General features: G+C 40.7%; 1 protein-coding gene across 5 annotated transcripts in view; it reads left to right on the top strand.

Moving 5' to 3' along the window:
• The window catches only part of NUBPL (NUBP iron-sulfur cluster assembly factor, mitochondrial), a 158294-nt gene that overhangs the window by 108829 nt on the left and 35784 nt on the right, over positions 1-13681 (top strand). For all 5 annotated transcript variants that reach the window (XM_065403508.1, XM_065403507.1, XM_065403506.1 and 2 more), the window contains one exon: positions 5611-5696. In XM_065403508.1, coding sequence (XP_065259580.1) covers positions 5611-5696 — 86 coding nt within the window. The remainder of the gene's footprint in view (positions 1-5610; positions 5697-13681) is intronic.

Here is a 13681-nt window from a genome sequence, read left to right as displayed (position 1 = left end):
ATTTTTCAGGAACATAACTACAGAGTTAAGCAAGGAGTTACTGTACTTTGGTCTAAGCATGGCAAGCGAATAACAATTTCTGTGATTTGGATGAGGAAGTTTTGAAGTACATAGCTACTTGAGAGTCACATCACTCTAAAATATAGGAGGCCCTGGAGTGCCAAGGCAGATTGTTGATATTGGCAATGCTTTGTTTACTCCTCTTATTAATTTTGGGCAAAAAGGTGCAATGGGAAAAATATATAAATTGTATTTGATAACTTCCCATCAATGGGTGCAGGATCTTTGCTTTACCACACTTAGCTTGTAGAAATGGGAATTTGCGATATTTAACAGATCATTTTTAGGGTTTCCTTGCCCCCCTCAGCTGGACTTCTTCACTTTCTTTGCATTCATTAATTGGAATTGTTAGCTGCGGTTGGCTGAATACTCCATTAAAATGTTCTCACCATGATCCCTTTTGTTTTGTTTACAATCTTCCATCTTTTGCTTTTACGGTGTCACTGTGACTCTGTGAAACCATGATGACAACTGCTTACACACCAGAAACAGTTTCTTAGAGTCAGCTTTTTCTGATGCTTCTTCACCTTCTCTTGCTTTTTTATCCAGCTGTTTTCTCTCATCTTTGACATAACTTTTGTCTCTCTAGATCAGGGGTAGGCAACCTATGGCACACGTGCCAAAGGCAGCACGCAAGCTTATTTTCAGTGGCACTCACACTGCCCGGGTCCTGGCCACCGGTCCGGGGGGCTTTGCATTTTAATTTAATTTTAAATGAAGCTTCTTAAACATTTTAAAAACCTTATTTACTTTACATACAACAATAGTTTAGTTATATATTATAGACTTATAGAAAGTGACCTTCTAAAAACATATTACTAGCACGCGAAACCTTAAATTAGAGTGAATAAATGATGACTCGGCACACCACTTCTGAATGGTTGCCGACCCCCGCTCTCGATACTGCCGTTGCACTGTTGGTTGTTTTGCTTGTTGTGTCACCTACCCTGGCCTTTCTTTTAAGGCTTTTTTTTCCTCAATCAGTTTCTATGTGTGTGGCTGTATCCACACTTCTTGATTCTTCTGAATCAAGTGAATTTGGGGCTGCTTCCAGCAAATATCTCTAAAGCAAGCCTATTGTTCCTCTATATCCTTCAACACTGGAGGATAATTAATTTAATCATGATTTGTAACAAAACATGCTCTTATAATTTGAGTCGACTAATTCCCATTCCACTAGAGTTGGTGTTGTCAAGGATTATTCAATTCCCTCCACGTGAATGTCATCTTGCCTGCTTGAGTAGGGTACTGAATAAGGTCTGAATGGAGTCTTCCTCATCCAGTCCAATTTTAGAAGCAGAAATAGAGAAAGCAATTAAGCAGCTACAATATGGCAAACAATAATACATCCTGCAATGGGAGTATGCAGAAAAAGTTAGAAGTAAAGAAGTTTTATCCGAAAGATGAAAGAATAGCTTGTCAAAAAAAAAAAAAAAAGGCGAGAAAAGCCAAAGAAGCATAAATGAGAGGCAACTCCAAGAAATTGTTCCCGGTGTGTAAGCAGTTATCATCATGATTCCAAAGTCACAGTGGTGTCTGTCACAGTTCAGGGCAGTTGCACCTATATTCCCCCTCCATGGTCCAGCAAGGACACCCACTCTCAGACGTCCAGTTCTCCAGCCATCACCTTTGTTGGGCGGAGACCCACATCTCTCTCCCTGCTTACTGAGATTTTTTCCAGGCTGCACAGTTCCCTGCCTAAACCATGTTATTCCCCAGCAAAGAAGACTCACTAAACAGGATGCCTCTGTGCTTTGCTTACTCTTCAAAGGCTACAAATAGTGTAATTGCCACAGTTCATTTACCACATAGTTCTTTATAAGCAAGCACACTTATTCTTATAGTAAAAACGTTACAGAGAAAACATATTAAAACCAATAAAAGAACCTACGCACATACTACTAAACTTACCTGAGATTGCCCCATGATTCCAACAAGGGCTGTGGCTGGTGAACAATCCTTTAAACCCCTCCAAGAATCTTTCCTGTGATTACATCATAACCACTTTGGCTCAGAACAAGCACACTTGTGAATCTGAGTCACTTATTTATCCATTTTGGTCTTCGAGGAGACTGTATAATAGGTAATCAGCTAGACAATGGGTTTTCTCCTCAAGGCACACCTTCAAAAGGATGGATCTGGATATTAATTTTTAATACAGTTTGGGAAAAAGAACTTTGCCTAGAGGATTGGAAGAAAGGTGTGATCAGTAAAATATTATAAGAAGAAGTGGTATACGATAACTTATGAGGATTAACATTATTTTCAGTACCCAGAAAAGTGTTTTGCAGTATGCTGTGGAGCAGAGTCAAACTGGACATAGATGAAAAACTGTGTAATGAGCAAGCAGGCTTTAGACCAGAAAGATTGTGTGTAGATCATATCTTTATCCTGAGACGATTGATTGAGAAAGGGCTCTCCTATGATAGAAGAATAGTCTTGAAATTCATAGATTTCACCAAGGCTTTTGAATGCATTCATAGAGAGTTGCTGAGGAAGATCTTGCAACAAAAGAGTTTCCTAGAAAGTGTCGCTGATCAAGATGCTTTATGAAGGTCAAAATACTGTGAGAGAGAGAGAGAGAGAAAGACAGGGGCCGATTGGTTTGATATCCTCACTGGAGTGCGGCATTTTAGTACCCTTTCTTTACTGCATTATGATAGAGCAACATCAAAGGGAGATACAGGAGTTATGTGGAGTAGAAGAAAACTTTAAGCTCTTGAATTTGCTTATGACATGTTGGACATGGATTATGATGCCATGAAAATGATAACTACCAATGTTAAAAGTAAGGGTGCTAAAGTAGGATTAAGAATAAGCCAAAAGAAAATGCAAGTCATGATTGTTGAAAGAGGAGTCAGCATTGATGGTGCTTATGTGATTGATAGTGAAGACTACAGGATTATTAGTGATTTTGTATATCTTGGAAGCACAGTTAGTGCTGAGTGCCAACTCTGTAAGGAGGTGTAAGCAAAAATTGGGAAGATAAGTAGAGCTTTTTTGTGACTGGCAAATATTTGGAAAAACAGGGAGACTCACACAAGAACAGGGGTGAAAGTAACTTAAAGGACTTACCGGTACGCCGGAGTCCTGAGCGGGGCGTGGCTTCAACCGGAAGAGGCGGGGCCTCAACTGGAAGAGGCGGGGCCTTTCAAGATTTAAAGGCCCTGGGGCTCCGGCTGTGGCTGGGAGCCCCAGAGCCTTTAAATCACCCCGGAGCTACCAGCTGCAGAGGCAGCTGGGAGCTCCAGTGGCGCTTTAAAGGGCCCAGGGCTCCCCGCAGTGGCCGGAGCTCCGGGCCCTTTAAATCCCCGCCCGAGCCCAGCTGCTGGAGCTCCAGCAGTGCTTTAAATGGCCCGGGGCTCCTCGCAGCAGCTGGAGCCCTGGGCCCTTTAAATCACCGCCGCAGAAGCTGGTCCAGTCCGGCATAGCGCACTGGCTCTTGCCGGTACGCGTTACCGGCTTACTTTCACCTCTGCACAAGAACCAAAATAAAATTGTACAATGTTATTATGATACCAGTATTGTTATATGCTTTTGAAACTGGACAAATAGCAGAAGCCCATAACAGGAAACTTGATGTATTCCAACATAGATGCTTGCTGAGAATACTTGGTGTCCATTGGTGGAATAAATAGTAACTAATGCTGATGTAAAGACAATGATTTGAGAAAGAAGGCTGAAGTGGTTTGGGCATATTGTACAGATGTAAAAAAAACCTTATTTCTAGACAAACCCATGACACAATATCACTTGGTGGAAGATGAAAAAGAGGAGGAGAACATGACATCATAAAACCATTGAGAAAGATGTCTCTGTCATGGAAGTAGACTACAATGGAGCAAGAAACATGGCACTAGACAGAGATGGAAACGCAGGTTGTCTCATGTGTGACAAGGCATGAAAGCATCTAATATAATTTTCCCCATTAGGAATTTACTGCTTTTGTTATCTATAACAAGGACAATTTTAGTTTCTTCATTTGATTACACAGTAATTGTTTTTTTCCCTATGTATGCCTTTAAATTAATTTTTATTGGAATATTTGAATATAAAAAGCTTATTATGTAAATTTTCACAAAGAGTGTAAATAAATTACATATGAAATGTTGATCTGTTTCCACACCACAGAGCTGGAATGAGGAGAGGATCTTTTTAATTTGTTTCTTTAATTGAAAACATTTTATTAATATCTGTACATATAAAATATATTTGTGAATATGCAATAATACTTTAGAAAAAATTCTGAGAGTGAATAGAAAAAAATGGGAATTATTGGAGAACAGTAGCATCACAGTACAATAGGGAAATTATATTTGTTTAGCAAATTGCATATAGTTTTCAGCACATAGTGTTACTCTGCCTCTCTTAGATTATTTTGTATGTGTAGAATTGTAACTTTTAATTGTTTTAAATGTGAAGTCTGGCATATTTTTCCTGTGGTTGTAGGTCAATATGATTATATAAGAGCATTGTGTTAAAAAAATATTTGAGAGACTTGATGCTATTTATGAAACTAGAGCTAAACAATTCCCCCAAACTGTGATCTTTCACACTACATTCTTTTTTCGGAATAGGGAAAATCATGAGGACATTCTTAATCCAGACTTTCATAGTAGTGCTTCTTACCCAAAAGCATTTGTGGAGTGCAGGAGTTACTGTTAGAAGTGAATGCAAAAGGTGTTGTTCACATTATTATTTCAGAATGTATTAATCCAGGAACATTATAGCATAGTAACCAGCAGCCTTGATATCAACTTTTGTAAAATGCTTTAATTTGTACTCAGAGGCAAATCCTATTGCTAGGCTGTAGTGGGTATTTATATATTGAATAATAATGGAAACACTAGCTATCAGTAGGCAAGTAGCCTGGAGACAGATCTTGAGTAGCCTAAACTCCTGCCTGAGCAGTGAGTCACTCTTTGCCCCTTTCAAACCTAAAAGCCAAAGCATAAACAAATTCTTCCTCATGCAAGTAGTGTTGTACACATAAGAAATCCTAAAGCACTCAAAGGAACTATTCCTAGTGTAGAGGTTGCAGGCTCATGACCATAGATCACTTGTATTAATTGGCATAACCCTGCCACAAAGGCAGTGGGCTGTTCACATGGTGTCTGCCTTATTACTTGAAGATAGGCTATTGTTACTGTTAATCCAAAGGTTCTCGAATTTTTTCATACAGTGGACCACATTTTTATGAACATATTGTCTCATGGAGCATCTCTTTTCCCTTCCGTGATTGCATGGGCCACTCCCTTTCCCTCCCAACAATATAGCAACTACAACAATTGTTTACATAGAAAAATAATATTCGAAAGCATATAATGTTTTTTAACTCTCTGTACCATAATTTGGGAACCTTGGTTCTGGTCACTTTATAATCTAAAACTAAACTCTTCAGGATCATTTTTATTTTATTTTTTTTTGCGTATATTTTAAGTATATAAAGAAGCAACTTTTTCTTCAGTGAAGTAAAATACTCCAAAATAAGCTTGGTAGTATAATTTAGAGTATAAGTTTTAAACCTAATTTTATATTTTCTGTTCCCAGGGGCAGTGATTGTTTCCACTCCACAAGACATTGCTTTACTGGATGCACGCAAAGGAGCTGAGATGTTTCGAAAAGTCCATGTGCCTGTAAGCATTTAGAAAGAAATATATTGCATTCTTCCAAAAAGTGAAACATTTCTAAATTGTGGAGACAGGTGAATTTTTTTAATGAACTACTGAATTTCACAAATTCTGTTTCGGTAAAACACTTAAAAACTAGTATATTTCTCTAGTCTGTGATATAAAGGCAGAAGCCTGCTTGCTTGCTTTAACAGGATAATGGAAAGAATCTGTTTTAGAATTTAATTGAGATCACGATACCACTTGATGTTCTAAAATAAAATGACCTTATAGTCCCAAATCGACTGGATTATAAATCAGCCTTCTGTCTATGTTATATATCCTGACCAACCTGATTGCCTTCTAAGATGAGATAACTGGCTCTGTGGATATGGGGAAAGCAGTGGACGTGACTTTAGCAAAGCTTTTGATACGGTCTCCAACAGTATTCTTGCCAGCAAGTTAAAGAAGTATGGACTGGATGAATGGACTGTAAGGTGGATAGAAAGCTGGCTAGATTGTCAGGCTCAACAGGTAGTGATCAACGGCTTGATGCCTAGTTGGCAGCCGGTATCAAGCAGAGTGCCGCAGGGGTCAATCCTGGGGCTGGTTTTGTTCAACATCTTCATTAATGATCTGGATGACAGGATGGATTGCACCCTCAGCAAGTTCATGGATGACACTAAGCTGGGGGGAGAGGTAGATATGCTGGAGGGTAGGGACCTAGACAAATTAGAGGATTGGGCCAAAAGAAATCTAATGAGGTTCAACAAGGACAAGTGCAGAGTCCTGCACTTAGGATGGAAGAATCCCATGCACTGTTACAGGCTGGGGACCAACTGGCTAAGCGGCAATTCTGCAGAAAAGGACCTGGGGATTACAGTGACGAGAAGCTGGATATGAGTCAACAATGTGCCCTTGTTGCCAAGAAAGATAATGGCATATTGGGCTGCATAAGTAGGAGCGTTGCCAGCAGATCGAGGGAAGTGATTATTCCCCTCTATTCGGCATTGGTGAGGCCACAACTGGAGTATTGTGTCCCCTTTTGGGCCCCCCACTACAGAAAGGATGTGGACAAATTGGAGAGAGTCCAGTGGAGGGCAACGAAAATGATTAGGGGGCTGGGGCACATGATTTATGAGGAGAGGCTGAGGGAACTGGGCTTATTTAGTCTGAAGAAGAGAAGAGTGGGGGGAGGGGTATTTGATAGCAGCCTTCAACTACTTGAAGGGGGTTTCCAAAAAGGATGAAGCTAGGCTGATCTCAGTGGGGGGCAGATGACAGAACAAGGAGCAATGATCTCAAGTTTCAGTGGGAGAGATCTAGGTTGGATATTAGGAAACACTATTTCCCTAGAAGGGTGGTGAAGCACTGGAATGGGTTACCTAGGGAGGTGGTGGAATCTCCATCCTTAGAGGTTTTTAAGACCCGGTTTGACAAAGCCGTGGCTGGGATGATTTAGTTGGTGTTGGTCCTGCTTTGAGCAGGGGTTGGACTAGATGACCTCCTGAGGTCTCTTCCATGATTCTTCGATCATCTTTTATGATTCTATGATTCATGACTCAGCCCTGCAGCAGGTCACTGTATAGTCCTCCCCTTTCCAGACAATCTTCTGCTCCAAGATCAGATCCTGTGCCACTTCCCCAGTGTCTGGTAGGGTAACCCAGGCCTGCCCACTACTCCAGGTTCCAGTCCAGGTACCCTCTGTCTAGTAACTATGGTTTGCTTACTCCAAATAGCTTGTCAGTATTTCCCTGGACTCCTTCTTCTCTCTGTGACTTCTTCCCAGAAACTGTACCCCCCAAACATCCGTCCCTTGTTCCAGGGGAGTGACTGTAGCCCTCTTCCCCTGCAGCCCTCTTCTGGTCTTGGTTTGCAAGTTCAGCCTGCCCCTGCCCAGCTGGGCTTCAATTAGCCTTCAGTCCCTGGTTCTCCCCCAAGTGCAGCCTATCAGGTTAATTGTCCTAACAGCCTCCTCTGCCTTGTGTGGGGTGGATACCCCATCACAAGCTTGTTACTGCTTGACATGATGAGGATGTCATTTTTGTGGCATGGAGCAGCCTTCAGTCTGCTGTGATCACCTTCAGGCTGGTCCCAAAGTGAAACATGACAAATTCTAGGACTCTATTAAAAGTTTGTGTTCCCCCAAACATTAGCTGTTCTAAGATGAATATGATAGTTCAGTGTGTACAGTGTTGTTTATTTAATATTTATTTTGCTATTGTGTCCAGAGGCCTCAGTCAGAATATTGTGAGGGCTGATGTACAAACACACATAGGAGGACATGATCCGTGCCTCGATTCGTGCCTCAAGGAGTATACACTCTAAGGGATTTTCCACCCAAATGAAGATTTAATAGTGCTTTTTCTGGCACCCATGCTCCTGAGCCAAAGAACAAGTATATTATGAAAAACTAGCTCATCTATTGAAAATCATGTTTTTCTTCTCACCTCTGAAACTCCTTGTTGCACTTGGTGGCTGTCTTGGATATATAAAGGATGATGAAACTTCTGGTCCTCTTCCTATCGCTCAGCAGAAAATTGCTGAAACCCTGCAGTTTTTTCTAGATGTTTCATTAGGAGATTTTTATGGGTTACTCTGACTTTGTAACTTTCATGGGGAGATGTCTTATATCCATTAATTAAATAGTTTTTACACTGGATCAAAGATAATCCATCATCCATGTCTTTGTACTGAACTGTTGAAACACAAGTGCCTTGCCTACAAAAAATGGAAAATCCAAGGCATTGGTATTATTTATTTATCATCATTATTTTTACCACTACTGCTTCTCTCACAGTGGCATCCAAGATGTTTTCAAAGACACTATTAAGGGCCCAAAAGCAAGCTATTCCGCTGGGTAGGAAAGATAGAAAATGTGGCAAAAGACCTCCTTGGCTTAACCACAAGATCTTGCATGATCTAAAAAATAAAAAGGAGTCATATAAAAAATGGAAACTAGGACAAATTACAAAGGATGAATATAGGCAAACAGCACAGGAATGCAGGGGCAAGATTAGAAAGGCAAAGGCATAAAATGAGCTCAAACTAGCTATGGGAATAAAGGGAAACAAGAAGACTTTTTATCAATACATTAGAAGCAAGAGGAAGACCAAAGACAGGGTAGGCCCACTGCTCAGTGAGGAGGGAGAAATAGTAACAGGAAACTTGGAAATGGCAGAGATGCTTAATGACTTCTTTGTTTCGGTCTTCACCGAGAAGTCTGAAGGAATGCCTAACATAGTGAATGCTAATGGGAAGGGGGTAGGTTTAGAAGATAAAATAAAAAAAGAACAAGTTAAAAATCTCTTAGAAAAGTTAGATGCCTGCAAGTCACCAGGGCCTGATGAAATGCATCTTAGAATACTCAAGGAGCTAACAGAGGAGGTATCTGAGCCTCTAGCTATTATCTTTGGAAAATCATGGGAGACGGGAGAGATTCCAGAAGACTGGAAAAGGGCAAACATAGTGCCCGTCTACAAAAAGGGAAATAAAAACAACCTAGGAAACTACAGACCAGTTAGTTTAACTTCCGTGCCAGGGAAGATAATGGAGCAAGTAATTAGGAAATCATCTGCAAATACTTGGAAGGTGGTAAGGTGACAGGGAATAGCCAGCATGGATTTGTAAAGGACAAATCATGTCAAACTAATCTGATAGCTTTCTTTGGTAGGATAATGAGTCTTGTGGATAAGGGAGAAGTGGTGGATGTGGTATACCGAGGCCATGGCTACACTTGCAAGTTACAGCGCTGTAACTCACTCCCTGTCCACACTGGCAGGGCACTTACAGCGCTGTATCTCCCTGGGTACACCGCTGCAGGTACTCCACATCTCCGAGAGGAATAACAGCTGCAGCGGAGTGGCTACGACTCACGGGTTAAAGTGTAAACGCTTGCAGCGCTGTACTAATCACCTTGTCAAGTGGCCAATCCTCTCCATTGTTGTGACCGGCTGCAGGAATGCGGAAGTGCCAGTTTCAAAGCTCATACCACAGAGAAAAGCAAACAATTTGCAGCTTGCTTTGAGTGAGTAAATGAATGAGCAGGGGGCCGGGAGTTCGGAACTTGCAAAATAGAGAGCTGACATGCTCCAAAAAGCACTCTCTCTCTCCCCCCACACTCCCTGTCACAATCCACCCCCCCGTTTTGAAAAGCACGTTGCAGCCACATGAATGCTGGGATAGCTGCCCATAATGCACCGCTCCCAACACAGCTGCAAATGTTGCAAGTATGGCCATACCACTGCGCTGGCAGCTGTCAGTGTGGACAGACTGCAGCGCTTTTCCCTACTCAGCTGTACGAAGACAGGTTTACCTCACAGCGCTGTACAGCTGCAAGTGTAGCCAAGGCCCTAGACTTTAGTAAGGCATTTGATATGGTCTCTCATGATATTCTTATCGATAAACTAGGAAAATACAACTTAGATGGGGCTACTATAAGGTGGGTGCATAACTGGCCGGATAACCATACTCAGAGAGTAGTTATTAATGGTTCCCAATCCTGCTGGAAAGGTATAACGAGTGGGGTTCCGCAGGGGTCTGTTTTGGGACCGGCTCTGTTCAATATCTTCATCAACGACTTAGATATTGGCATAGAAAGTACACTTATTAAGTTTGCGGATGATACCAAACTGGGAGGGATTGCAACTGCTTTGGAGGATAGGGTCATAATTCAAAATGATCTGGACAAATTGGAGAAATGGTCTGAGGTAAACAGGATTAAGTTTAATAAAGACAAATGCAAAGTGCTCCACTTAGGAAGGAACAATCAGTTTCACACATACAGAATGGGAAGAGACTGTCTAGGAAGGAGTATGGCAGAAAGGGATCTAGGGGTTATAGTGGACCACAAGCTAAATATGAGTCAACAGTGTGATGCTGTTGCAAAAAAAGCAAACATGATTGTGGGATGCATTAACAGGTGTGTTGTGAGCAAGACACGAGAAGTCATTCTTCCGCTCTACTCTGCGCTGGTTAGGCCTCAACTGGAGTATTGTGTCCAGTTCTCGGCACCGCATTTCAAGAAAGATGTGGAGAAATTGGAGAGAGTCCAGAGAAGAGCAACAAGAATGATTAAAGGTCTAGAGAACATGACCTATGAAGGAAGGCTGAAAGAACTGGGTTTGTTTAGTTTGGAAAAAAGAAGACTGAGAGGGGACATGATAGCAGTTTTCAGGTATCTAAAAGAGTATCATAAGGAGGTGGGAGAAAACTTGTTCATCTTAACCTCTAAGGGTATGTCCAGACTACCCGCCGTATCGGTGGGTAGCGATCGATTTATCGGGGATCGATATATCGCGTCTCGTTAAGATGCGATATATCAATCCCCGAACACGCTCCCCGTCGACTCTGGAACTCCACCGAGTGAGCGGCGGTAGCGGAGTCGACGGGGGAGTCGCGGCCGTCGATCTCGCGCCGTGGGGACGGGAGGTAAGTCGGAATAAGATATGTCGACTTCAGCTACGGTATTCCTGTAGCTGAAGTTGCGTATCTTACATCGACACCCCCCCCCCCCCCCAGTGTAGACCAGTCCTAAGGATGGAACAAGAAGCAGTGGGCTTAAACTGCAGCAAGGGAGGTTTAGGTTGGACATTAGGAAAAAGTTCCTAACTGTTAGGGTGGTTAAACATTGGAATAAACTGCCTAGGGAGGTTGTGGAATCTCCATCTCTGGAGATATTTAAGAGTAGGTTAGATAAATGTCTATCAGGGATGGTCTAGACAGTATTTGGTCCTGCCATGCAGGCAGGGGACTGGACTCGATGACCTCTCGAGGTCCCTTCAAGCCCTAGAATCCATGTTCTAAGAACTGTACATGCACATAGGAATACAGTCCCTGCTAAGAAAAACTTACAATCTAAAAGAACTAAAAACAGACAGAGAGTTGGCAGGAGATCATATAAGATTATGACTGTGTGGTTTTGTAGAACTCTAATATTCAGGAAACCAAATACCAGGTGACCAAGCCAGGCATACTCTTACTCTCCACAAAAGCAATAAATGCAAATCATCAGAAACCTCAAAAGTCTTTTCCTGGTTCCACTCATCTTTCTCCTCTACAAAAGAAGAGGAGCTATTAGCTACTGAAGTGGACACTGGAAGAAGAATCTCAGGAGAAAGTATTTCAATCTGATGGATTGGACCAGATACTTCTCAGGGTTATTATTTCTCTTTATATTAAATCAGAACCAACCATACAAACGCAAGAAAATCAGGAACAAAAACCAGTGAAATAAAAAAAAAATCGGAGGCAAAGGCCTTGACCAGTTCTTCTCCAGTTCCAGTGATCTTAGATTTCCTTTTCATCTTTCATGCTGGTTTTAGGAGAGCAGTGGTTCAATCATTGTTTTAATTATCTGGCCTCCTGAAAGAGGTCACTGCTAGCTTGCCATCTACAGAGTGGTCCTGTAGAGGCTGTGTCATAGAGGCAAAAAAGAGGTTACTTACCACAGTAACTCTTGTTCTTCAAATGTTCTTCAATAGATCCACAGTGAGCCTCTCCCCAGCCCTCTGTTTTGGAGCTTAAGTTCTAAGACTTCTGGAAATGGAGAGGGATTGTAAGAATGTATATGTGGCAAGTATGTATGTATGCACGTCTTATTCATCGTATGTTCACCTGTGTTTGGTATGTGTATCTTAACATGATGATCAGGCATTTGCCCACTGTTGATTTGATTTCCCCTGTGTTGTCTCTCTTCCCCACACCTCCTCAGCATTTGTGGATGTCGTGAATTACTTTAATCTTTAAGGAAAAAGAATAGTCCAGCATCTTGAAATGTTTGCCTCATTTACTACAAGAAACAATTACTCATTAGATGTATCATTAAGTTTCATTACTGCTAATATCAATCATCCTTCTTCTCTGTGGGGATCTATCCTGGTGCAAATCTGTCTTGCTAAGACTAGTTTGTTGCTGATTGCTGCAATGGAGCAAATTTTACAAGGTGCTGAGCTCTTTCAACTCCCACTGAGTTCAATACCATGAGAGGCAGCATGATCTAGTGTGTTAGGATCAGGCCTATGAATAGTAAATTAATGTTAAGAGAGAGAACCTAGGAAAGAAGTACAAAAAAAGCATTAAATACAGTAAAACATTACAGTAAATTAAGAAGCTGATTTTAATACAGATCAGTGAAACCAGCTGAGGTCTGTGTCTATTTTTAATTTATCTTATTCTAGCTAGTTACTGTAGCATAAGTGGTGGCACCAATATTTGAGATCACACAAAGTTTGGAAACCTCAGTAATATCTGTAGGGAATGTGGGAAAATTAAACAGGGTAACAGCTTTAACTCTGAATTTCCTGTGTGTCAGTATTTTATGAACCTTTTAATTATAGTCTTGTAACGTTTTTCATTGAATTAATTTTTAAATTTAACATTTAAAATGTAAAATCAAAAGCTTAATAAGTTCACAGTGAAAGGACTTGATACTGAATTCTAATGTCTGGACAAAAAAGATAAGCATTATTTAAATATTAATTAGGTAAATAATCAAATAGTGTTTTTCAGAAAACATATGATTAAATTGTGTTTTGGACTTGACACCATAATATGAGTTTCTAAATAACAAAGTATTGCATTCTGGAATATGACCTCAAAGAAACGTATTTTTCATAAGGAATAAAAGTATGGAAAGAAACATGCAGATTCAAATACCTGCTAATTTTAAGCATTAATTAAAAAGGAAAGCATCCTGTACACCTCGTTTTTTTTTTTTTCCTTTTCAATCTTCTCCTTAAAAAGTTCCCTCTGGCGATACACATTTTCTCCATTACCTATTTAGATAACATTCTGTTTTAAAAAGTAGAAATTTCTTTAGTGCCTAATTTACTTTTAATAGAAACTGAGACAGAAATGTTGAAATTACTGCCTTTACTTGATTTTTAATTCACAGGATATCTTAACAAAGAAAATACATGAATGGGTTCAATAAATGTGAATGTCGTTTGTTGACTGCCGAAATATGTACATCTACATCAACTTTTTAGTAACCAAAATTTCAAAGTATAAAA

The sequence above is a fragment of the Emys orbicularis genome, chromosome 4 (genome assembly GCF_028017835.1).
Source record: "Emys orbicularis isolate rEmyOrb1 chromosome 4, rEmyOrb1.hap1, whole genome shotgun sequence".
NCBI classification, from domain to species: domain Eukaryota; kingdom Metazoa; phylum Chordata; order Testudines; family Emydidae; genus Emys; species Emys orbicularis.
This window is presented reverse-complemented; position numbering and strand designations above follow the sequence as displayed.